The 24881-nt window shown below is 43.2% G+C and overlaps 6 protein-coding genes across 6 annotated transcripts; 3 read left to right on the plus strand and 3 right to left on the minus strand.

Annotated features, from left to right (window-relative positions):
* Positions 1–2336: 2336 nt before the first annotated feature.
* F4813DRAFT_376519 (cytochrome P450) lies at positions 2337–4922 on the plus strand. Its single transcript, XM_049245135.1, has 4 exons — positions 2337–3172; positions 3234–3959; positions 4014–4095; positions 4165–4922. The coding sequence occupies exons 1-4, from the start codon at positions 2791–2793 to the stop codon at positions 4571–4573; spliced, it is 1599 nt and encodes a 532-aa protein (XP_049094847.1). The 5' UTR covers positions 2337–2790; the 3' UTR covers positions 4574–4922.
* Positions 4923–5397: 475 nt separating this feature from the next.
* On the plus strand, positions 5398–7851 carry F4813DRAFT_394232 (MFS general substrate transporter; the record flags this gene model as incomplete). Its single annotated transcript, XM_049247530.1, has 12 exons — positions 5398–5668; positions 5728–5864; positions 5918–5991; positions 6050–6058; positions 6120–6217; positions 6280–6400; positions 6460–6815; positions 6973–7001; positions 7061–7191; positions 7265–7387; positions 7441–7663; positions 7717–7851. 12 exons carry the CDS (start codon positions 5398–5400, stop codon positions 7849–7851), a joined length of 1707 nt encoding a protein of 568 aa, XP_049094848.1.
* A 293-nt stretch (positions 7852–8144) lies between these two features.
* On the plus strand, positions 8145–9845 carry F4813DRAFT_288019 (uncharacterized protein). The gene has a single exon (XM_049240576.1). It carries the CDS (start codon positions 8450–8452, stop codon positions 9557–9559), a length of 1110 nt encoding a protein of 369 aa, XP_049094849.1. The 5' UTR covers positions 8145–8449; the 3' UTR covers positions 9560–9845.
* F4813DRAFT_288043 (uncharacterized protein) lies at positions 9716–11452 on the minus strand. The gene is made up of 3 exons (XM_049240577.1): positions 10852–11452; positions 10419–10782; positions 9716–10328 (listed from the first exon to the last, which is right to left on the minus strand). The coding sequence occupies exons 1-3, from the start codon at positions 11184–11186 to the stop codon at positions 9873–9875; spliced, it is 1155 nt and encodes a 384-aa protein (XP_049094850.1). The 5' UTR covers positions 11187–11452; the 3' UTR covers positions 9716–9872.
* Positions 11453–16606: 5154 nt separating this feature from the next.
* Positions 16607–19793, minus strand: F4813DRAFT_288071 (potassium transporter). The gene is made up of 6 exons (XM_049240578.1): positions 19164–19793; positions 19049–19096; positions 18802–18988; positions 17986–18750; positions 17756–17928; positions 16607–17686 (listed from the first exon to the last, which is right to left on the minus strand). Exons 1-6 carry the CDS (start codon positions 19400–19402, stop codon positions 16666–16668), a joined length of 2433 nt encoding a protein of 810 aa, XP_049094851.1. The 5' UTR covers positions 19403–19793; the 3' UTR covers positions 16607–16665.
* A 720-nt stretch (positions 19794–20513) lies between these two features.
* Positions 20514–22960, minus strand: F4813DRAFT_288121 (branched-chain amino acid aminotransferase II). The gene is made up of 4 exons (XM_049240579.1): positions 22439–22960; positions 22315–22387; positions 21454–22214; positions 20514–21397 (listed from the first exon to the last, which is right to left on the minus strand). Exons 2-4 carry the CDS (start codon positions 22382–22384, stop codon positions 21026–21028), a joined length of 1203 nt encoding a protein of 400 aa, XP_049094852.1. The 5' UTR covers positions 22385–22387; positions 22439–22960; the 3' UTR covers positions 20514–21025.
* Positions 22961–24881: the final 1921 nt, after the last annotated feature.

The raw sequence follows: 24881 nt of genomic DNA on the forward strand, positions 1-24881 counted from the left end.
CCATTTAATTTTTAAATTTTTAATTATTTTTTTTCTTTTATAATAACCTTAATATTTATAAACGTCAAATTTAAATTAAATAATATCTTACGCTGTTTTTACAATTTCGTATTTATTAATATTTTTTTTAAATATTTAACGTAAGCTTTTATTATAATTAATTTTATAATAGTTTTATTAAAAGTCTTATTAATTTTATTAAATAAAAACTTTATTATAAATTTAATAAATATTATATTGATTTTAAATAGTTTTTTAATTAAAATATTAATATTTTGTAAATTTAAAAGCGTTATTAAAGAGATTAGGGCTATATTTTCGATAAAATTAAGCTTTTTTAGGTTAAAAATAAGGCTTGGAAGAACCGGGGTAATACCGAAAACTTCCCGAAATATAAGTTAATAATTTAATAGTTTATTTTAATCTTTAAAATAAATCCTTGTAATCTTCTAATTAGCCAATATATTATATTTAATTAAACGTTCTTTTCGTACTATTTAATAAATTGTAATAAATTTCCTTTTATTAGAATTAAAAATATAATATAATTAGTATATTTTAGTAAATTTACGATAATAATTTTGTTTTATTAATAAAAATATATCCACGTTAATAATTTATAAAACGTGCAATAAATATACCAAAATAAAAATAACGTAAATTTTATTTATAAAATATTCCCAAAAAAATTCTATTGTAGTATAATTATTATAACCGTTGAAAATTAATAATTATTATTATTAACAATTTAATAGCCTTATTTTTTTTTAAAAAAACCTTACGAAACTATTTAAATGCAATATTATTATTAATCTAACCATTAAAAAACGTAATAAACTTCTAGTTTTTAAATCTAACGTTCTTATTGTTAAAAAATTATTATTATTATATATATTTACTTATATATATAATAAGGAAATTTAAAAATTAACTATTGCCATTAACGTACTTAATAATTAACGTTTAGATTTTATTATTATAATCTTTAATTACAATATGCTTTTTATAAGCCTTGCTAATAATTATTCCGTTATTTCTAACTTTTTCTATAATCCTTATTTTGTTAACGTTATATATATGTTTGGCCAGGATATTTTTAATTTTAAAGGCCTTAAATTAGTTAAAAAAATATTAATATTATTAATTATAATCCCGTTAATTTGTTTATAATTGATTAAATAAACTTTAATCGATTTAATATTAAAATAATAAAATAAAAATTATATATATTAATATTTACCGAAAGTATTGGGCTGGTAATTATGGGTTAATAATCTTCTCGCAATATCTTTAAATTGATATAAGGAAAACGTATAGCTAATACGGTTTAACGTAATAGTTTAATTGGCTAATTTCTTTTTTTAATATTTTAATAATTTCTAATGTTCCTTTAAATAATCGTTTTATATTTTACAACCTAATATTTAATCTGTAAAGTAATATTATAATATAAAATATTTTTTAAACGTTTACTGTAGGGATGTGCTGTTAAGAATGTTGTTTATCGCCGTAGCATAACGCAATTAAGTTAAAAGAGTAGGTATTTTAAAATTGTAAGAAAATGAAGATTTAAATGATAAGTTTTATTTTTTAATTAATTAAAAATTAATAAAATTATATAATAATTTGTATATGGACCTTATCGCGAACGCGTCGCGTTTTTGAGGTGGCCCCTACTAGGGTGGCCCCCGTAAAGGTGCTTTGACTTACAAGCCCCGAATGAAATGATGTTGTCGTGCATGGAGGCGCGAGAGGTGGGACCCCGGAATATGCAAAACCAATAATGATTCCTGTGATATCCGAGGACTTTTATGTAAGAGGAAAATACTATTGTGATTTTATCATGAGATGTTGTTACCTAGTATAGCCGAGTAATCGAAACCTACCATTTTGTATCACCTCGAGCAGACATCAAACTAGAAGTTCCAATAGGCTCCCATGAATAGCGGCCGGACATCCCCAAGAAACAGCCCTTCCGATATCGAAGTATTTCATGTGAAGGATCAAATATCTCCAGGAGGAACCTGTCAGATTGTCAATAGATGTCCTTGTTCCGGACGTATAGTAGTTCTACGTTCTGATCCCGTATCTTAGAAACTATTCAGATTGCCGCGACCGGATAATTTTAACCAAGCATTCTTGGAACTTGTCACCATTCAATATTGCCAAGTCTGTTGTATCACATCTGCGGCTGAAGCAATGGTGTTTCTGATTAGTATAGTCGCCTATCAGCTTGGCCCGACGTCAGTAAACATGGATAATTCTCGTGTGGCTTCGGTGCAAAAGTACCCAGAGACTTTAAAATGGGCCGTAGCCAATTGAATTTAGAGAATGCTCCTATGCATACCTAATGCATTCATATGAGTATTGATCACTTGTAACTATGCGTGCAGTTGGATAGGATTTGGAAGGATTCCTATTGTTTTTGTTATTCGTTTGATGACAGCCTAAGGCATAACGTGGTTAGCAGGTACCTAGGCATGTTTTGCTATGAAATAGAGTAGTAGTTATGCATAATTAAGGGGACTGTGGTTGCAGTGTGATCCGATGGAACGTATCAAATTTCGGTCAGAAAGTTCTCGAGGCATTGCTTGACGTTTTGGTGCGGGGACTCCGTCCGGAATCAGAAGGATGTCGGACTGAACTAGAAAACCAATGATGATTGCATCAATACTAGGAGGTACCTATACTGGATATAAGTAGTCGATCTTTTTACTTAATTTATTTTCTTGTCTCGGGAACATCAGTCTTGTCTTATAAGTACTTGTTTCTCATATAAGAGCGTGCAATATGGAGGGCATTCGACTGGTTATTCTCTATTTGGCAGTACCGAGTTTCTTATTTTCTGTCCTGCGCCAAATACTCTCTTCGATAAAACGGAATAATGGATCGAGCAAAACTATTCCTGGACCCCAGCAGTTTCCTATTGTTGGGAGGGTTCACGATCTTGATAGGTTTTGCATGTGGAAGAAATTCAAGGAATGGGCGGATATCTATGGCCCGATATACAGGACGAGCATGATGGGCCAGCAATTTATTATAATATCGGATCATAAGATTGCCGAAGAGCTTCTTGTTAAAAGAGGCCACATCTACTCTGGGCGCCCTCAGATTCGGGCTCTCTTCGACCATAAGACTGGTCCTGGTTATGTTGCATTGATGGACCGACATGGTATAGCACATCACCCTCTATCGTCGAGTATACCATGAGATGCTAACTTGTAAATCCAAAGAAACTTGGACTCGTCAACGGAAATGGGTCCACGCCGCAATGGCTGATTTCCATCGATCCCATTTCTTTGGAGTCATCGAGAATGAGGTTAAAAGATACCTGGCAATGCTCCTCATCGATCCTGCGAAGTTTCATGCTAATGGGCGGGAACATTGTGGACGCATAATGAGCCGCTTAGCTTGGGACGATGCCTCACAGGGTAAAGAAAATGGTGACAGTGCTGATCGTACACTAACACAAATGTCTGTGTCGGGACCAATCGTCAACACGGTAACACCCCTGTGGGCAATACCCTGGGCATTTAACCCCTGGAAAAAATCCGAAAGGGCACGCGAAGACGAGCAGCGGGCCTGGTGGCTTAACTCTTTCCAAACAGCTAAGAGAAGATATCTACGCGGTGACCTGCCCAAAGACACATGGGCAAGCCGATACTTCACGGGTCTTCAGGAGCAGGGTAACATTGATCTGGAGCAGACTCCCCAGGAAGAGGAATTCGCAAGTTGTATGCTTGGATTCCAAAACCTCGTAGGTGTCGTGACGATTAGCGGGCCGATGTTGTTCTTCCTAATGGCGATGCTACTACATCCCAAATGGCAGAAGAAAGCTCAGGAGGAAATAGATAGAGTTTGCGGTGATCGCATGCCAACCACAGGGGACATGGCCGAATTGCCTACAGTTAGGGCATGTCTGAAGGAGACGCTCCGATGGAGATCTGGCGTTCCTCTCGGTAAGCTTCTAACCCTTATTGCCAACATATATGAATTTACTCACATTTTTACAGGAGTACCCCATCAAGCAGAGCAAGACGATGAGTTCCGGGGCGAGAAGATCACGAAAGGCACGATAGTCATGGCATGCGAATGGTGAGTAATTTTGCGATAGACTTTGATGCATAAACGAGCTATTTGGTTGATCTGACTTTGTTATTCAAGGAGTATGAACCGCGTCCCAGAGCAGTACCCAGATCCCGAGAACTTCCATCCCGAGCGTTACTTGGAGAAAGAATGGCCGACCTACCAAGAGCCACTCTCCCGATACCCAAACTTCCGAGAAGGAATTGGGATGCACACTTTTGGATTTGGCCGTAGGACATGTCTTGGCCAGCACATCGCAGACGATGAGATGTTCGTCTCGGGAGCCGGCGTCCTTTGGGCCTTTAATCTGAATAAGAAGAAGTGTCCTACGACAGGTAAGGACATTGAGTTTGATAGCGAGGCCACCAACGCCCACGTCATCTTGGAGCCGTTACCATTCCCCTGCGAGTTCCAACCCCGAAGTACCGAGAGAACAGCGCAGATTCTATCGGGGTATGCTGAAGTTAGAGACCAGCTTAGGACGTAAATAAATATGCTGGATACATTAGATTTTGATAAGAACATAATGGATATATCGTGGGAAGATATAATAGGGGATCCAGGGGTAGAACTCGGAAATATACCATTTTCTTTGCTCTGAAAAATTGCTTCCCACTTCTACTACGGTAAACATTACTAGACTGATCTGTTATAAGACTTGCCTTGCGTATTTTACTTATGTTCACCTCTCGTGTAGTCCAAACCCGAACTTGGCTACCTACCTATTTATTAAGAATCTGTCAAGATGCAGTGCGCACTCCTTGCTTAGTACCCAGCCGCGCGTCTATATAAGCGATCTACTCAAGCTCGTTACACTCGCTCCTTTTATTCCTTTTAATCCAATCAACTATTCCTATTATATCTAGGTACTATATATGACTAAGCACATACAATACATAATAGAATTAATCACATATATTGCGCTAGTTAATATATACGCTCTGAATAGGACCAGTTGTGATTGATCGGATTGGATTAGATTTTAACGCATTATATCTTTTTAGCAAATGACATGCAATATCCCATATATGTGCCTCGGCGCATGTTATTATATACGCTGATGATGTGCTATGCCAGGGGCATGACGTGCTTCTAGCTCTAGCCTAACTCGGGCTTTTCTCTCGACTTGGAGACACCCGTCCAGCCCTATAGTAGATGATATCCGGAAAGGGAGATTGTGACGCGCCTAGTTGTCTGCATATACGTTCTAGAGATTTTCTTTTTTTCTGTCGGTCTCGCTTGACGCACTTTTATCTCCGTCGGCTATCACGCGGCTATCTCGGATCGAATTTTTGAGTCTGAAGAAATACGATGGCGGACGATAATAAGCCCGAATCTCTCGTTAACGAGAGGACGAGACTCTTAGAAACTAATGCATTTAACGATGAGTCTCACGATGAGGAATTCGATGGTTCATACAGCGGCAGCAGCCTTATAGACAATTCTTCACCTCCGTCGGTATATGGTACTTCAGCTCAACCTGATGAAGAACAATGCGACCAAGAGACAAATACGAGCGAATCTGCCCCAAGGATTTACAGCAATAGATTTATCTCTAGAGTTGTACTTGCTCTACTAGTTGGTGAGCTAAAGACCTCAATGGTTGAAAGTCTTAACAATTTGCTAACATCATCCTCCCAGGAGTGTTTATGGGAAGTGCAGATAGCTCACTAGTAATGGCAACGCATCCCGTCATTGCCTCCGAGTTCAACGATCTCGAGAACTCTGCATGGCTGTTTATTAGCTTCTTACTCGCGGGGGCCGCAACTCAGTCGCTTGTAAGCTCGTAGCTACTACAATGAGAGCTGGGAACCTGACTGTGGAATTATAGTATGGAAAGTTAAGCGATATATATGGTCGTAAACCTGTCCTGTTGACTTCATATGCTCTTTTTGCTACTGGATCGTAAGTTAACTCTCAAAATACCTTGTAAAGGGGTGGGAACTCAACTAATTGTCTTCAGTGCTTTAATGTAAGGTTTCTAGCATTCATATATACCCGTGGATACCGGCTCACTATATACGTGCATATAGCGGCATTGGCCAGTCAATGTGGCAGGTCATAGTTGGCCGCGTCATTTCTGGCTCCGGAGGGGCTGGCATAATGACATTGGCCTCAGTGATTATAACTGGTACGTATTGAACCCTTACGCAATTAAAGACGACTACTATGACGAAGCTCACCGTAGTATAGACTTGTCTCCTTTAAGAGATGTGGCTTCGTGGCAGAGTTACCTCAATGTAGTGACTACTGTTGGTCGAAGTCTGGGTGGCCCTACGGGAGGCTTCCTCGCTGATACGATTGGATGGAGATGGTGAGTTTATGAAATAGCCCCGTGCGAGCAGATGAATTGAGACTTACAATGATGTTAAGGTCATTCTTGGGACAAGCGCCGATATTCTTATTGGCTATGGCCCTTTGCTGGATGATGCTTCCTGACTTAACGACCGAACAGAACAAAACGAATGCTGAAACTACAAAGAGTCGACTTGCTAGGATAGACTTTCTCGGTGCTAGCCTGCTGGGTGGCGGCCTCTTAGCTATCCTCTTACCTCTAAGAATCGCCGGGCAAAAGGTACCATGGGGGAGCCCAGTCGTGCTATTGCTATTCACACTTGGAATTTTTCTGCTAGTGTTATTTACCGTCGCGGAGATGCGATGGGCGAAGGAACCCATTTTCCCGTTGAGGTTGTTGAAGAATCGAGATGTGGTTTTCAGTTACCTTATCAGTATGTAAACATCGAAAGCCCCCCTCTTCTTTCTTGACCTCTATCTAGAAAGACTATTTCCCATTAGGTTAACCCAGGGAGTTAGTGCACCTAGGGCATGTCTAAAATCTTCGAATATTCTAGCAAAGACACTGAATATTGACTTACGTTGTTATAGTGGGTTTTCAAATTGCCGCGCAAGTTGGGGTATGTTATCCAAATCCAGATCAAGGCCCCTATGAAGCTAAGATGACTTACACGAATAGATGATGGTCGCTGTTCCTCTCTATTTTCAGGTTACAGAAAGGTCTTCTAGCACGGTTGCTGGAGCCCATCTTATGCCAGCCGTCATTGGTAATACCATTGGAGGTCTCCTGACTGGCGCGTGGATCAGGAGGTTAGTAGTCTTAACGGGAAACCTACCCCTACCATTATTCCTTGGCAATGACTGACAGTCTGCGATAACATAGGACCGGGTACTTCAAAGCACCACTCGTATTCGCAGGAATTATCTCGTTCATTTGCTACGGACTTTTGATACTTAGGTGGAATGGTAGAACAAATTGGATAGAATCGTTATATATCTTTCCTGGGTGAGTTAGATTGCGCTATGTATAAGGGGGCTTGCTTACTGAAGGGTTTATAGTGGCTTTGGTACTGGCATCTCAGCAAATGCGGTTTTTGTTGCTCTCCAGGCGGCGATAAACCCCGTAGACAGGGCCGTGGCAGTATCAGGTTTATATCTTTCAATACCAGTTGGGTCGATCCTGGGCATGGCGGCCTGCAACGCTGTAATGCAGGCAACGATGCCTGTAGATTTGGCGTCAAGGCTACGTAAACTTGGCGTGGACAAAATAGAAGCCGAGCAGGTAATTGATACTGCAACATTCCATTTAACAATATTACTAACAATATGGGTAAGATTATCAAGCAAGCTACTGCTCGAATCGATTATCTGGATGAGGCGCCACCGCGGATAGCTCAGGCAATTTCGGAGGCTTACGTTCGCGGACTTGAGTTTAGCCATGGTAAGAAGCTACACCCTAACCCAACTTAACCTAACCGAGATGAACTTTTACTTCAACTTAGGTACTAATATGAATTAGGAGTTTCCTTGATCTGTGCTATACTTGCCACAATTTGTGCGTTGTTGATAAGGAATAGAAAACTGCGTTAATAGGAGGTAGTGTAGGTTAGGTGTAGGATGTACGAAGTACCTAGGTACCTATATACAATATATACCTATGGACTTCTCAACCTTCTAAAATTCTAAGCCACGTGCAGTAAAAGGATCCCAGTATGACGTCAGTGTAGGGAGGCCTTTTTACACTACATACCTATGTTAGGTACCTAGGTAAATTCTTTTTTACAATCTCCACTTATAATTGCTATGCCACCTTAGGTACCTAGGTACACAGCCATGTACTACTACCCGTGCATCGCATGTCTTTCTAAATTCAGTGAGAATCATAAGGTAATATATAAATTGGTTGGTTGAGATAATGGAAAGTTGCCTTAATGGTGGCAGTGCCTCAATTATTCTACAGGGTGAAAAGGTACCTAAGGTATATAAGTCGTAGGAGACCCAGAAAAAAACAATTCAAATCAACCTTTTCAAGCTACGAATCTATCACAAGTACAAAACATCATTCACCATGACTTCCATTACAAATAAGATCAGGGAATCAGCCCCTCGCAACATCGAACTCCTAGCTATTCTCTCCGAGACAGATCATGCACAGCCGGCTCTAGAACAGCAGAAGCGCTATGTTGATGACCTTAATAATGAACTCTCTACTACCCAGAAGCGCATCGCCGTGCTTGATAAACAGCGGGCTAAAGAGTTGAAGGAACATAAGAGATATCGCGACTCGGTTATGAAACGGTTTGCATACCGCGTGAGCGGCAAGACCGAGAAATTCGAAGCCAAGGCCGAGAAAGAAGAGAAAGAATATTTCGCCGTTCTACAGCAGGAACAGCAGGCTAAAGAGATGGAAGAGCATCTTAGACAAATGCGGTCCAAGGCCTTGGAGGCCCAGAGCGATTTAGAGGCTGAAATATATCGCAATATCGAAGCCCAGCAGCAACTTGACAATCTTTATGAAAGTATTTTCCAGGGACCAACACCAGGCTTTCCAGATGAAGATCGCTTAGAAGAGAACGCCAGGAATGCTTTACAGTCCTATCAAACCATTCGCATGGTGGTGGAGGCGGAGCATCATGTTGTACATCTCTTAACAGAAGCCCAAGAGCGGGTCCTCAGGGCGCTCAGTTATACCGAAGAAGCCCTTGACCATAGCCGAATGGATATGTTTGGTGGCGGGACACTGACCGACATGATGGAGCGTAACGCATTGGATAAAGCTGAAAGCCAAGTCGGTCAGATGCTATCACTCGTGCGACAGGCACAGCACGCGTCACCAAAAGTACAAAATCTACCAGCCGTCGAAATCGCACACGGTGATCTATTAGGTGATGTATTCTTCGACAACGTATTCAGCGACATGGCTTTCCACGAAAAGGTCAAGGATTCCCGTGCAAGTATTTATCGAGCCTACGATAGTCTACGCAATCAACTAGCCCTAGCCAAATCAAGATGCGAAGAAGCCGAGCAAGAGTTGCATATGCGCACGGGGTCGTTAAAAACGGCTAGAGAAGAGCTGCAAAATGCAAGGCAAGCCATATTTGAACGTGTCGATAATGGCAATATGGGTGAGCCCGCATTTACTATGGATCAACCTCCCCCATATCAAATAGGGGCCTGAGATACTATTATCCAACGATACCCCCCACTTGAAATGCAAATAGAGCAATGATTGCTTGAATATCAACAGCGAACACAAAATTCAAATTGGCTACCTCCTATTAGAACGCTGCAATATGTAACTCGAATGATTGACCAAGCCGCTAAGCTTATTCAACTAACAAATACACCACGTACACCACCACGTAGCTCACCTCATAGCTACTATTCGCATCACCTTTTCCCCGCTGACAGATTCATGGATACAACATAATCGAGCGACGTAAGAAACAAATGTACAATTTCCACCATTTTTCGAAATTGCAACCGTATTTTTAGGAACGCCGCGGGCGTTTCTTGGACTTGGACTCGGCTTTTTTAGTCGTCGCCTCAGCCTTCTTTTTAAGCAGATGACTATCATCGATGTTTCCAATGATGACATTTTCATCGTCGACCATTTCGCGATTCATATGGGCAAGGAACTTTTCTTGTTCCTCAAAAAATGCCTTGAGCTTGCGTGTAGCAACCTTGCGACCAGCACCATTAGCCTCACGTATCTCTTTCAACTGCTGGCGGATGCGCTCCTCCAGTATCTCAAGACGGTACTCGCTGAATTGATTGTACAGCTCCAGGAGGTTGGAAATAGGTCTCACAGTTGTTAAGACTGTGTCGTCGCGTACTTTGGGGCATCGCGGCCGGAACGAAGTCACCATGCTTATGCGTTCTGCTGTGCCGAGTGCCCGTAGCGCTTGGTGTTCGATATACCGACCCTGGAGTACTACTGCGCATCCCTGTATCAAAAATTAGCGGCCATACCTGAAGAGGGTTCTGGACAAAACATGGGAAACAGAGATAAGGGGTTTGGGTTGGGGAGATCTTACCATCTGTGGACCTCGTACTTTCATAATATCTCCTGAACCAGTACGAAGCGCCGTCTCGCCACCAATCATTGTCGTGCAGTCGCTAAGCATAGTCACGCATACAAAGGGGTAGCTGTCAGTGTGCCAGTCTACTATGGGCTGATCATCCTCCCAGGGACAGCCCGCGATGCCCTCGTCGGCTTCGTACTGGGCACGATCGTTGAATGCCCGGATTTCCTCCTGCTTCTCTGCCTCGGTCTTGACTGAAATATTGATGTGACCGATTTCGAAGTCCATTTCCGTCACTAACTCGATACCTGCGATTTTGGAGATGATCTCCAGCGTTTCTGGGCTCTTCCATACGTCGTATACGAAAGGTGCATACCTGATTGAATGATTGAGTTAGTCAAATCCGCGTGCTTCAGCTGGTCTGGATTAAGCATGCTGGACCTACTTGTTTGCAAAACCCCTAAGTTGGCACTGCGCTAAGTTGCTAGAGTATTGGCAGTTACTGAGTACTTCATGGCTCAAGACCTCTTTTCTCATCCGCATAACAGCTTCTTCTGTGAATAGCGGGAAGGGCTCTGAGACAGCAATTGGAGATACTCCTGCGTCCTCGTCGAAGCCCAGTTCTTTCATGGTATATACCTTCGGGAGCTCCTTGAAGGAAAGGTGTCGTGCAGGGTTGAAATCATCATTTCCAACCTGCGACAGATCAGGCGTCTTGATTATTGGGATCCATTTTTGTTTAGGATCAACCGAGGCTGGCATCATTGCTGCAGTTGCCATGGTGGATATATACGAATAGGTAGGTAGGTAGGTAGGTAGGTACAGATGATCAGAATGGATAAGAAGTGCAAAGCCTTCTACAGCAGGCGAGAGTTGTGCAGAACTCGAGTCAAACGCAGATATTGCTTGCTCAACGATGAGGCCTGGTAGATGTCCTCATGGCCGCCATTTATCATCATAATGTCTGCCCAGGGTTCGTTCCGTCCTTATCTACAAGACCGTTGTTCTAATTAGTAGTTTACTCCATCTCGCCAATAATAAAGCCACGGGACCCCGGAAACTACGTCGCGGGAACCGTCTATGACGAATCTAGTTGAATATTGGGCATTGTGACGATAGGCAAGGCATGAGTTTGCCTGTCGTCCGGCGCGTTAACGTCGCCGAGATAAAGCAGCACCCGGTGGAACCAGCGACGGGGAGGTATTATCCCCTCCTTGTGCTATGTATTTCTCCAATCAGCAAGTTAGTTCTGGACTCTATCTCGATAGGAAATATTCGTCTGCCTACGTGGTTGGGTTTGATGAAGGAATTATCAAACTGAAAGGTGTGGAGGGGCAATCCTAGCGTTACCGGACATAACTAAAGCGGCATCCAAACCAGATGTGATGCCACCTGAGAAAGGAAGAGCCGCGATGTGCAACCCGATACATGTTAGGAGTAAAGAAACCGAACCCCGAAAGTCATTTCGCATCAGCTTTCCCAATTTCGGGTTTTAGAAGCAGGACGTGGGTAGTTCTAGGGCTTACTGAAAGGTAATATATATCTCTTCATATTATTTATGGTGTTTCAAATATAGAAATGGTATACCTATTTCTCAGTTGATAGTCAATAGTCATTTAAGTACCTAACATATGTATACTCGTATATACTCCTATAAACAATGTCTATGTTTCACGATAGGACAATCCCCATAGGGTGGATTTCACGAATACCTAGCCAGACTCGGGTCTTATTAATAGACATGTCATATATACTAACCCGATTGGAATCCGGCAATCAAGCCTCCTGCTTTCCCCGGTCTTGTCCCCAGTCTTGTCTGTGTAGCCTGGCCATCACGTCTCCATGTCTCCATGTCTCTATGCGACGTTATCTCCGTTAGTATAATTTGAAGTACAGTACGACACCCGATAACGGAGATAAAGGAATGCGCCTAGAGTGCGATGTCTTCATACCTGCGGCTGGACCTTGCTTATCGTGTGGATCTGTTTTGAAGCTGGTTGATGATCCCCAGATGAATCTCCCCTTCTCTGCTGATCTATCAGGAAAATGTGATTGTCGATTATGCCTCGTCGTTTATTTTATTTTATAATATGTACATCGCGAGATTTCGCCCTGCTATTGTGATTGGCTGAGTCTTGAAATGCGGAGGAAATTCAACGAATTCTTATTGGCTCTCCGTGTCGGCGGTGTAACATCTACCATATTATTTGCATAGAGGACTCCAAGGACTTACATCTCGTAACAACAATACAGCATCTCATTTGGGTAGGAACACTATCTCATACCTAAGGCATTTGACTAATATTATCCAACGTAGTCTATAAACCGGCGTTCCAATACCATGTTGTGACCTTTGCCTCTAAAACCAGGTACTGGTAACGTGTATTCAGTATTATGTGATGTGGACACATAAACATAGGGGTGCCACTAGATAACGACTCCTCCGAAACATACAAACTATTGTATCTTTATTTGACTAACTTGGGTATTTTACTTACCGAACTGCCCTAGCCGAATCTCTACAATTATCGTAGGAAACTCTCTATATAGCTTAGACAATAACACACCGCTCTAAGTGGGGATACTAAAGCATCTAATAACAAAGACATATTTGATAATTATTAGAAACTTGATTGGTCCCTAGACTACCTTATATATATCCCATCAGCCTGGTGACCTGTCACGCTTAACATTCCCTTGCATGCTGATCTCTATTTCTATACACCTAACGAATGAAGATACAGTGGCAGGGTATCGGTATGCAAGATGAAATGCCTAGAACTTCACTGTAGTCACTTGATGGGTCGCGGTAATATTTGCCCCTGCGCGATGCATCCTATCTAGAAACGACGACCTCTATAAGACTAGAGGAAGGAAGCTATGGAGCTTAAAATATTTGACCTCCTTTTTATACACTCCTGGCTACCTAATTTAGGTAGACCGTTCCTTCATGGTAGACATGCCAAACTCGTGGCAAAAGAATACCTACCAGGTAGGTAGTCATTTAATATTATGTAAAACCAAAACAAACTGCGATAGTTAAGTAAACCACAGTGTCCTTCGGAGTATCTATCCCCCCACGTTCATCTCGGTCCAGTCCTAAATCTGTAGACTCGAGGTGACATCAAGGTTTGAAGGCTTTGTAGTCATAGATATATCAACCACAGAATAATATCTCCGCTTCTACAGCCCAACGAGAACCTAGACCAGATGATCTTCTCGCACCCTGCCAGATTCTAGCTCCAACCGCTCTAGCCACTGTTCTGCCCGCAGTATTTCAAACGAGGAGTGTCCTGGTGTCTCTGAGATCCAATGAAGCAACCGATTCCAAGAGAGTGATTAATGAAAATTCAAAAAGTGATATATAAGTATCTTCGAATGAGCGGATAACTTGATTATATGATTCGATAGCGAAATATATAATAGTATTCTGGCAGTTTGGTCCACAGGCAACCAGGTAACAATTCAATTTCATTCGGTAAATCCGGTAGACACCCTACAAGGCGAGCAGTTGGCAATAGTAGCGGATATAATAGTAGCGGATATGCTTCGGCTACATTCCAGACATCGGCCTCATTGCCACAGAGCTGCCCCACACGAACGACTGAGATCTCTGCGTTCCTCATAACTTCAACTTTTATGGCATTGCATAATTGTTCACGAGCTTTTGTACACACTCGTCCAGCGACCCATTTCGACCTAGAGTAGTCATGTGGTGACACGTGCGATGGATCCAATGAAATCTCCTCCGCGATGGTTGCGGAAGGATTGGAGCTCACCGCTGCCCTTGAGCTGATAAAAATGAAAGATTGCCCTGCTCGATAACACCACTGTTATAGCATCGTGGGTTCCTCTTGTATGATTTTGAACCTTCTTTGAATCGAGGGGAATACTTAAATTAACCGACCACGCCGTATGAATATAGATAGTCGATTCGACTACAAGGGGTAGGTATCCACTCCTTGCTAGATAGGCCAAGATATAGATTTGCTAGCTAGCAGGAAGACAGGCAATTTTGCCTTATAAGGCTTCCGGCTTGTCCGTCTCGTCCAGGCCTGGCAGCTTACGTTTCCGTAGTGCTTTCAATAAGAGCTCCCGACATACGGGCTCGCCTTCGCCCCCGAGCAAGCAATACATCTTGCCGATTCTATCATTGCAACGTAATTCAAATAGTATATGCGATCCAAGCATGACAGTAGCGCCAGTGCGTGCTATGGGTTTTTTTTCTTCTCGTATTAAGTCAACGTTATGAGCTTCAAAATGGTCCTGCTTCTCTGTAAGCTCTCGCATCAACTTCCATTCGTCATCCCCACAAGGGCCGTGAAACTTGCTGCCATTGCACATCCGGATCCGCTCCTCTGCTAAAATACGAACATTCCCGCTGTCATAAATAAGACTTTCGGGTAACTTAACGCATGTGTCAGATAGGATTTTAGATTAAATGAGCTTTCTCATGTATTATATACATATGGTTTAATTCACTCCCTGCTGAAAAATATCTCAATGCGGGTGTATTCGCGGCCTACAACCTGAGTGAATAGGTCGACTGAACTGGAGAGAACATCTGTATCTGAAATACTCTATATCTTCACAGGTATACCTTTATCCAATAAATGCGCGTCGGCGATGGTATTGGTGTATCGACTCAGCTTGGCGTCTTAGTGTAGTCTCCCTTCTGCTTTTGCAAAGTGATTTGCCCCAAACATGAGAACATCTCGTACTAGATGACTTGATGTCTCAATAGTATCTTTAATAGGGGCTGGGATAAATTAATTGCCGTTGGATAGAGTGAACAAGACTTAGACGTCTTGGCCTTGGATCAAGCCCTATTAGACCTGATATCAAGGACTTTTAGATGATGAAAATGATGAAGGAAAAAGGAATGACTTGTATTAAAAGTGGATGATACTATGTAAAATGGGTGTGTGCGACCATAAATGGTACTTATACTAAGAATATGATCACATGATCAGGGTCAAGGTCACCTGATACCCCAGCACCAGTTCAAGAGTTATCTGGGAATCGGCTTGAATATGATATCACCATGCGTCAGGTATAAAAGAATATGGCTCGAATAAATCCGCAGTGGCGTGGGAACGAAGTATCATCACGATATGTCTTTTATATCTGGGGCCACCTCGGTTTTACCACTAGTTCCAATAGACCATTTTCCCTCTGTTAAAATGATAGGAATATATAATCTTCACTAACCCTAAAATACTGTTACTCCCTGTCGTAGGTATAGTCGTGGTTTGACGACATGAGAAACCTGCATTCATCACTTCTTACTCTGGATGCAAGATTGACGCTCAGCTTCACTAGTTTATCCCCTATAAAAGGTTCTAAAGCAACTCCATATTGTGAAACATACCAATGCTCTTACACCCATCAACTAAAAGCTGGAGGACGTATGGGACAGAAGAGAAGTATCTCTCAGGGGTCGATCATCTACCATGAGCGTAAATGACTGATCGGACGAGATTAGCCCCTATGATAGCCATAAAGCCCTTTAGGAGGAGCTATATCATGACTCCACTAGCCCAAGCTCTAAAGCAGTCAGTCAGACCTCCATCATATAGAGGCATAGTCGTAAAAGTAGCCAGTTGTTTCATATGCGAAAAGACCGGCAAGCAACCCACAGCCCCCGATTGACTCTATACTATCAGCTTTAAAATACTCGATAATGTGTCAGATATATGTTAGAGAAGAGCCACGTCGGACTCTTTTCCATCAAATAGATTCTTGTCATTAGCTCTGCCATCGAGAATACAGCCACTGCTAAAGCCTGGTATTTTGATAATATTCAGAAATGTAGGCAGTTTAGTCACCTTTTCTTCTTGAGTATTGTCTATAAGAATAGTCCTCGTGTTAGACGCTATATAAATATGTTGTATCTCTCGAGCGTCTGGTTCTGGGCTTTCATCCCGGAACAAGCCTGTGTGACTTCGCTAGGATGTGGAAAGCATTAGGATGGCAATACAACAACGCCTTAAAGACAATTAAGTATTGGCATCTTAATATTTGGCGTGATGAAGAAGTCACCTGTTTACATTATATTGTGGATAAACCTTTCTGTTATAACTGGCAATGTAGCACCTCCTCCGGGACAGACGTGCAATGGTGTTTTATAATCTGGCAATGATATCAAGTCCTAGCCTCTTTATCTATCCTTAATTCTCCAAATATCAGGTGTTCATTCCGTCCCATCCTATTTTATATATCGCATAGTCTCCGGCAAATACGTCTTTATATCCCCATATCAGATCTCTTTAACAAATCCAACCTCAACAACCCTATCCATGGCAAGCCTCAGGTTCGCAATCTTGGCGCGCGTGTTATCCCTGATCCAGAGGAACGTTGTCAGGATTATGCGCCGGAAAAATGACGCGGGATGGTGTTTTATGCGCATTTGTTCCTTGCCGATCACATACATGACCTTGCTGGCGAAAGCCCGGTCGAGTTTACCGAGTTCCTCCTTTATCACATCGTCCCCAAGCACAAGTGCTGCCTTGTTCCTCTCGCTCTGTCCATTCGCTTGAACATCTCTTGCAGAAGATATCCCGTGAGTTTCATTTAGTACCTGCTCCCCTATCGCTTCGATCTCATCTGATGGTGGACTTGTATTATCACCATTGGCTTGATTTATAACGAAGTTCCGTACTTGCTCGTATATCAGCGCTGCGAGATCAGGCGTGATAACTTCGTCCATGAAGCCACTACGGACCACCAGTCTGTAACAACCTGGAATAGCAGTTATACGCGAGATAGAATAACGATCATTGAATGGAACAGTCGGTGTTTCGGCAGGATGCAGATGGAAGAAAACGATAACATCCGGCACAGTGCCAAACTTGCTAACGAATTGCGTGAACACAGTTGGCGTTAGCACACCCGTCTTGTCGAAGAATATACCAAATCCCCTAATCCGACTCACAGCGCCACCACCCCAACGGGGCCCGAGAACAAGCTCACTATTAGGAGTAGAGTCTGCCCGGTGCAGGAGTTGCGCGGGTCGGAATCGGTCTTCTGCCTCGGCGAGCCATTGATTTTCCTTACCGAAACGCCAGAGTAGGAAAATGAATGTAAGTATTCCTGAAATGGTAATGGTAAACCAGGCTCCATCAGGAACCTTAATTAGTGCTGAGGAGAGGTATAGGCCATCAACTGTAGCGAAGAAAAGCCACGGCACGAAGACAAGATAGGGGGATAATCCCCACACGATTAAGCAGGCAAGGGTTACCATCGACGTATCGAAGAAGGTAACAAACATGACACAAACACTAGTAGCACGTTAGATTCCATCAGAAAGGGGGATAGATTTTAGAAGAATGAAAATCATGGACACGTACCCGTATGCGTTTCCAAGACGGGTTGTGTTTGAATAAACGCAAGTAACAAGAATAGCCCCGCACATCAAGATCCAATTGACGAAGGGCACGTACAGTTGCCCATGGAATGTCTTCGATGTGTGGACGACCTTCACTTGCGGACAGTACGATAACTTCATTAACTGGCTAATGAGCTGGAGGAGTAGTTCTTAGCATGATGTTCCCTAATACATATTGATAGGCTCATTTACCTGGAAAACAGCTGTAATCATAGCTTGCGAAGCAACAATTGCTGCCAGGACGGCAACAATCAAGCTAGGATACAGCATTCCCGGGGGGACTGCATTGAAGAAGGGGTTCGCATACGCATCAGGGTGGACGCTGATATACGCAGCCTGGCCGACATATGCTAAAAGAAGACAAGGGTAGCACCAAGATAGCCAACTTATCTGAATAGCTCTCATGCTAAAGGCACCGAGGTCTGCAAAGAGCGCCTCTACGCCAGTAAACGCCAGTAAGATGCCGCCAAGCATTTTCCACGCAGTTGTCTTCTTCTCCACGAAGAAATGTATCGCAAAGTAGGGTGAGAAGGCTTTCAACACGGAGTGGTCGTACATGACCAAGTTGTAAATGCCAAAACCAGCGTTGAATCCAAGCCACAAAATAACGATAGGAGCAAATGTGCTCGCTAACTTGGTGGTTCCGAGGGGCTGGATGAGGAAGAGAATAACTAGTATGCCGCATGATGTTCCGACGATGGTAGAGCTGTTTATGTCGGGACTCACTACCGAGAGGCCCTGTATGGCTCCGAGAACAGACTGGGCAGGAGTAAGGACACCGTCAGCGATAACCATAGAAACGGCCAAGACGCCAACAGTCTTTAGTAAACCGCGTAGAAACGTGTTTTTCTCGAGGATTGAGCGTAATGTCCGATTACTCAGGCGCATATCATTCGTCTGGTGTCGTTCCATCTTCACGAGTCGCGCCTCTCGAGGATCGCGATCCGTGATATTAGCCTAGCGGTATTAATAACAAGAACATCTCTCTAAGTATATCCAATCACTCACATATCGAGTGAGTAATGAGTAGCAACTGAACGTGCCACCCTCTCCCTGGTTGTCGGCATGCAACACGATTAACACATATTTTAGCGTAACCATGATAGTCAAAGACCAAAGGATCACGGAGAGGACCTCGAGGAGGTCATCATAGGACGGCGCGGAGGTAAAAGTACTCGAGAACACATAGAGGGGGCTATACTCCATGTTTTAGCAGTTTGTATTCAATATCATTTGCGGTACAGAGAAGCTCTACCTCGTTCCTATATCACCATAGATTACGCCGATCGACTGGTATGATAGCCTTCATATGAGGGATTAGCATTAACACCTAAAATTGATTAAGTTGATGATAAAATTATTCATAATACCAGAGTAGTGCGGTTCCTTTGAAGACTTGTTTCTTCCGACCATCGTCTTGGAGCCAGTCATCCTCATCCTCAACATCAAGATGTTCACTGGGTCTCTCGCGAGACGCGTGAGAAGCGGTACGGCGCCTACCAGGTCGAGACTGTGACAAGCTCCGCGTGCGGTAAACACCCCCGAGATCCGGGGTAGGCTTAACGGGCAAGCTGTTATCCGCAACAATTGTGATCTTGGGTGCTGCCATGTTGAACAATCGGCATTACTGCTAATACGAGAACATCAAAGGTAAGTGGTTTCGAGTATGCAAAAAATTATTCGGGTCGTCAGGTAGCACGAGGTATATTTTGGATTTCAGTGTGGTCTAATGCAGGAAGGATATAAGAGGGCTAACAATCCGATCGACCTAGACCTACGGCCATGGCCCCTCTAAAAGCCCCAGATCCTAGGTGAATTAGCCTACCTGCCTGTCATTCCACATGATAAGATGACGAAAAGCAGCGTGGGAAGGTTCCCTGGTTTTGCTTTCCTATGCACGTAAAAGCTAACAAAAAGGAGATGATGCTGCTTATTTAGGAGGCTGACCTAATAGAAGGTAAATGACAGGTCAACCTCGGAAAATACAAAATACAAGAAATACAAAAATTACAAGAAATACAAGATGAAGCCATGGATGGGAGATGCCCGCTGCTCTAAGAAAGACCTAGTCAAGTACATAACTAGGTTAACCTAGTATATTTTGGCTAGCTATATGAGGTATATAATTAACAACAGCTGAACTATATCCAGGAATGAGACACAGGAAATTGCCAGAAGTTATTAAAATAGTCTACCTACCAGATCTCATTTATGAAGTTAAGACAAGACATAACTAAATACAACCGTAACTTTCCAGCTCGGTGCCGCATTGTTTACTTGTCACTTGATAAGCATCCCCACGAATCGACATGTGGGGGACAGTATGAGAAGCAGGACAAAAGCTTCGACGAATTGGAAACATGATATTCTTATCTTGACTTAGCCTCATGAATACCTACATAGGTAACCTAGGTTAGTAATTAAATCCAGATTTGGAGGGTTCGTTGGGAAAGGAGATTAGTGGTCGCTAGTGTTACAGGGTAGCAATGGTTTTCGGGATCTTCAAGAGGAAAGAGAAAAAAAAATATCTCATGCCGATGGTATGCGATGCGGTAACGCTCTTTGACGTCTAGGCTCAATCGAGCGGTTAGCGTATTATACTAATTCCAAAGAGGCAAATATAAAAGTTACAAAAGTTACAAAATTTATAAAGGTGGCTGGAGAACTACGGGGATTAACTAGCTTCTTTCGCGATGTTAATCGGAGCATTTAGTGGTTGGAAGTTAAGCTCATCAATCTGGTGCAAGCATTTGTGCCGAATAGGTAGACATGGAAAGTAAAACCACAACACGCAACAGATCCTCCAGTATATCCCGAAAGTATGCGTATATGCGCCCAACTTCTAAATCAGGCAGCTGTAGATAGGTGTATATTGTGCAGCACATCACACATCATGTAAACCGCAGATAGGCATTGTAGAATGACGTATAAAAGAACGTTGTATTAGTAAAGATTCTTGTACCCCCACTTCTACTTAGTTAACTGATGGAAATCTTATATAACTATGCCTTTATTCGATTGCACCTTCCAAACAGCATTGAGCAAATCGACATGTCTTGATTTTAAAGCATCAACCCTTCGTCTATCTAATTTCCACATTTTCCCCAGGTTAAACCTTTTTGTCTTTCTCTATATCAATGTGTAATCAAGTAGAAATCCGAGATTAACTTTTCAGAGCCTTTTGTTGTCGGACATACTCCATTTGGATACGGCATCACTCCCGATCTTTGAATTAATCTAATTGGTCGACAGTCTCCCCGTTCTTCTGTGTACCGTTCGTCTCTCCAGTCACCTTTGTACCATCTTCGCGGCCGACTGCGACACACCAGTTGAACTCATCCTTGACCTTTCCGAGCTGAATGCCCTTAAGCTGAGTCAACAGCTTTAGACAAATCGGACCCGCATCTTCATTAGCATCGGGGATATATGTCACCTTTTCTGATCCCGCCTCTGTTGATAGACGACTGTGGTCTCCAGCAGCAGACGAAATGGAGTCCGGTGAGGTAGGGTCAAAACGCCTGGTGATGGACCGTATCGGCACTAGAGCGGCAGCAGTTCCCGCAGCCATGACCTCGGAGAATTTCGGTAACTCCGTATATTTAATCTAGAGTAAAGTCAGCAAGGATGCACTCAATATTCTCTACTCTAGACGGAACTCACGGATCTTTTCTCTACCTTCCATCCAAAACTGCGACCAATGTCTGTGATGCTATCCGCCGTCACACTCTGGATCACGTTCTTCGAATCAGGCACCACGAGTGTTACATCCTCCCCGTTCACGACGGCGCCGATGAAGCCGCTTGTGCTGAACTCATCGATTTCCGAATGCGTTGCGCTATCAAGGTGAAGCGTAATGCCATACCCCTCGGTTCTTGCCTTGTCGCTCCACCTCAGCACAGGTGCATAGTTGCCTCCGACCTTTGCGCTTCCTGTTCCGTTGGGAGCTGCACGATCGAACTCGTCTAAGATAAGAGCATCGACTGGGTGTGTGCCGTGGTACACACCGGTCGGCAGAACATAGACGCAGAATGTGTATTCTTCAGGTGGGCTTAGTCCCAACTGCGCACTGGATCCATAGATCTGCGGTCGGATGTACATGGCGGCGCCTGTCTCATGGGGCGGGACGTACTCGGCATTGAGAGAAACGGCGGCTTTAACGGCTTCGACGAACAGATCTGTAGGAACGGGAGGGACCGAGATGTATTCGGCGGAGTGCTGCATGCGGGCGGCGTTACGGTCCGGTCGGAAGAGCTGAATGTCGTCTGATGGAGTGCGGAAAGCCTTAAGACCCTCGTAGGCTTGTTGGCCGTAGTTCAAAGCGGGCGCCATGCCGTGGATGCGGATATAGGGATCGGTCACGAATTGAAGGGGAGTCCATTTTCCGGTCTTCTGTGAGTAATGCGATTCAATGTGTCCGTTCACTGATAGGCGTACGGAGTTGGTTAGTTATGTTCCTCTCACGCATCTATATTATCCAACAGCAGCAGCGGTGACGGCAGAAGCAGCATAACATAGACTAACCTTCGCGAACTCGAAAGCCGACGTTAGACCAGTCAATGGTGTTGACCGGTGGGGGTGGGAATGAAGCCATTGTCTATCTAATAAGTAATTTGCGTCGACGCTGCTTTGTTAAGACTTCAATTACTTATAAATCTCGTCCTAGTCCTCGATTTCTGTCCTAATATGACACGATTTGAAGATGTTACCAAGCTGAGAGGATGCTAATAGTTCATTGGCTCATCAACTTTTGGTGCGCATTCGAAATTTCGTGGGTCAGATGCCTCCGAAAATCGGACTCGCGGGGTTATTTGCTTATTCAGCACCCTCCTCTTTTCGTCATATGTCAGGTACTAGGAGGAGCGATGACAATACAAAGTTAAGGTATCTCACAGCAGGAGCATTCGAATTGCAGAATTGATATTGAGAAATTGAGAAAAGGGAAGTTTCAATGAAGGCAAGAACAACTCGATTTTCTGGGTAAAACTGCGTTCAATACCTATTAAATGTGGCTTTGTCTCCTACACATTCTTTTACCAGAATTGACTTCTTTGCTGCTCAAGTCAGGTCCTTTGACCTTCACCTAGCCCGAGGGACCAGGGGGATCTGTATACGAGATTGCTTTCGACCATTATGAATCATTATCATCTCCGATGAAGCCCTGCACAGCATCCTCTGTTCGTGCTCCTCTGTCCGTGGTCTTCCAAGACCTTAGTTTCTCCTATTGCTATGTATAAAGCATTTACCCCTCCTAAGTTGACGCCATCCAATCAAAAACCAACAAGGGATAACGAACAATAGAGTCACTCGAATGCCTATCCAAGCTTCCCGATAATTCTCCCGTCATCATAAATGTTGCCGTAAGTAAGAAACAGAAGAGTCCAGCGATACGTTGTTCAGTTTCGTTATTTGTCCCTCAACTCCAGGACATTCTCCGACATAGGACTTCGGTCTATCCCACGATAAAGAGTAATTCTCCTGCAAGTGCGTATAAAGACGGAGGACAAGGCCGATGCAACTAGCTTCGTGAGGCGTTCGACATCCAAACTTTCAGGACTCATAAGATCCAGTTTATCTCTTCATTTAGATTTTCCTCGGTTTCGTTAAACACACTAATGGCACGTAAGCCATGTGTCGTTATGTTTCGCGAGGGACCGGACTCGAATCAATTTAGTTAGGATATGAGCTTATAACCCATGTCCAGAACCAGCCCTCCGATTCAGCCGTCGGCGGGGGACTCGGGGGGCTTGCAGATTCCATGTTGCTGCTGCGCAAATTCGGGATCCGGTTTCTTTATCCCAAACTACCTCTCAGGTATGTTTTGCGATTGTTCTCGTGTCTCGTCCGTTTGTCTCGGTCCGGAAGCTGTTATACATGTACAATCATAAGACCGAGACTTGACTAAATGAAGTTCGAAATTATGAAAGAAAGTATCTCTGGAGCCTAGCCTAAAAGGAAATAAACCATTATTTATATACACATTATTCAATAAGCTTCGATATTTAAGGATATACACTCATCGCTTGCGGAACTCCGGTTTTACGGTTGGGGTAAGGCGGAGAAACCCGTCTTGTAAGCGACCATAATAGAACTAGTTCTGGTACTCGTCGTGGACATCACCCCGCGATATATTCTCAACAAAATGTAACAACAGTTGAAACAGGTTATTAAGTACGGTGGCTCTATAAAGTCAGGCACGGGGTAGATTACTTTTCTACCCAGGTGAATACCTAGCATGTATGTGTTGATGATGCTTACGCTTGGGGCTGGATTTGCAACTATGAATGTCAACTAGATTAGATTATAACTGTTTCTACTACGTACATCTTAGATACATGCTCTATGAGACGGCGAATATTACATATGCTATCGTGAATAACTAGCACTTGATACCGTTTAAGAGGCCATCTCTACCACTTACACACTTTTTATGGTTTACTCAACTATGTATGTAAGTACCTAAAACTTGCACGATGCCTTGTGGGCTTGCGAGGATGTAGGCCGATGTCGATCAACAACGCATCGGCGATTTCGTGCTATGGGGGTTGCACCCGTCGGAGATGCTTCCGTTGATGTGTCCCGCATTATCATCTGGTTGGTGGAGGCTCTAATCTGCTACCCATATAGTTGGAACCTCATGCCATACCTCATGCCATCACCGCGTCTCCGTGAACCTTACCTTACACACGACATCACTCTAGATCTAGGCCGGCAATTAATAAAGCTACCTCTATCGTCTGATTCTCATATACACGTCTTTAATAATTTCGGATATGCTTGGTGTTTTAACAATCGGATCTTCGCGCAGTAGGTATCATATCGCTTCCATCCACAGGGTCGCCCGGTCAATCTGCTGATCCTATATGAGCGTCGAGCCACTGTATCCACACGGTAGTTATCACATCATCAGATTCACGAGTGGAGTTTCCACTCCGAGTAGCATCGTTGAAGACACTTGTGTTACAGTTTATATGTATAGGATGTTATTGAAAGTCGTTACACGAAACCTACCCATAATGTAGTCATAAAATAAAGTATTCCATATATCGCGCCATCTTTCACTTGTAAAAGAATCAATTGAGTAACTCTAG

Source organism: Daldinia decipiens, assembly GCF_022478715.1.
Source record: "Daldinia decipiens strain CBS 113046 unplaced genomic scaffold F4813scaffold_57, whole genome shotgun sequence".
NCBI lineage: Eukaryota > Fungi > Ascomycota > Sordariomycetes > Xylariales > Hypoxylaceae > Daldinia > Daldinia decipiens.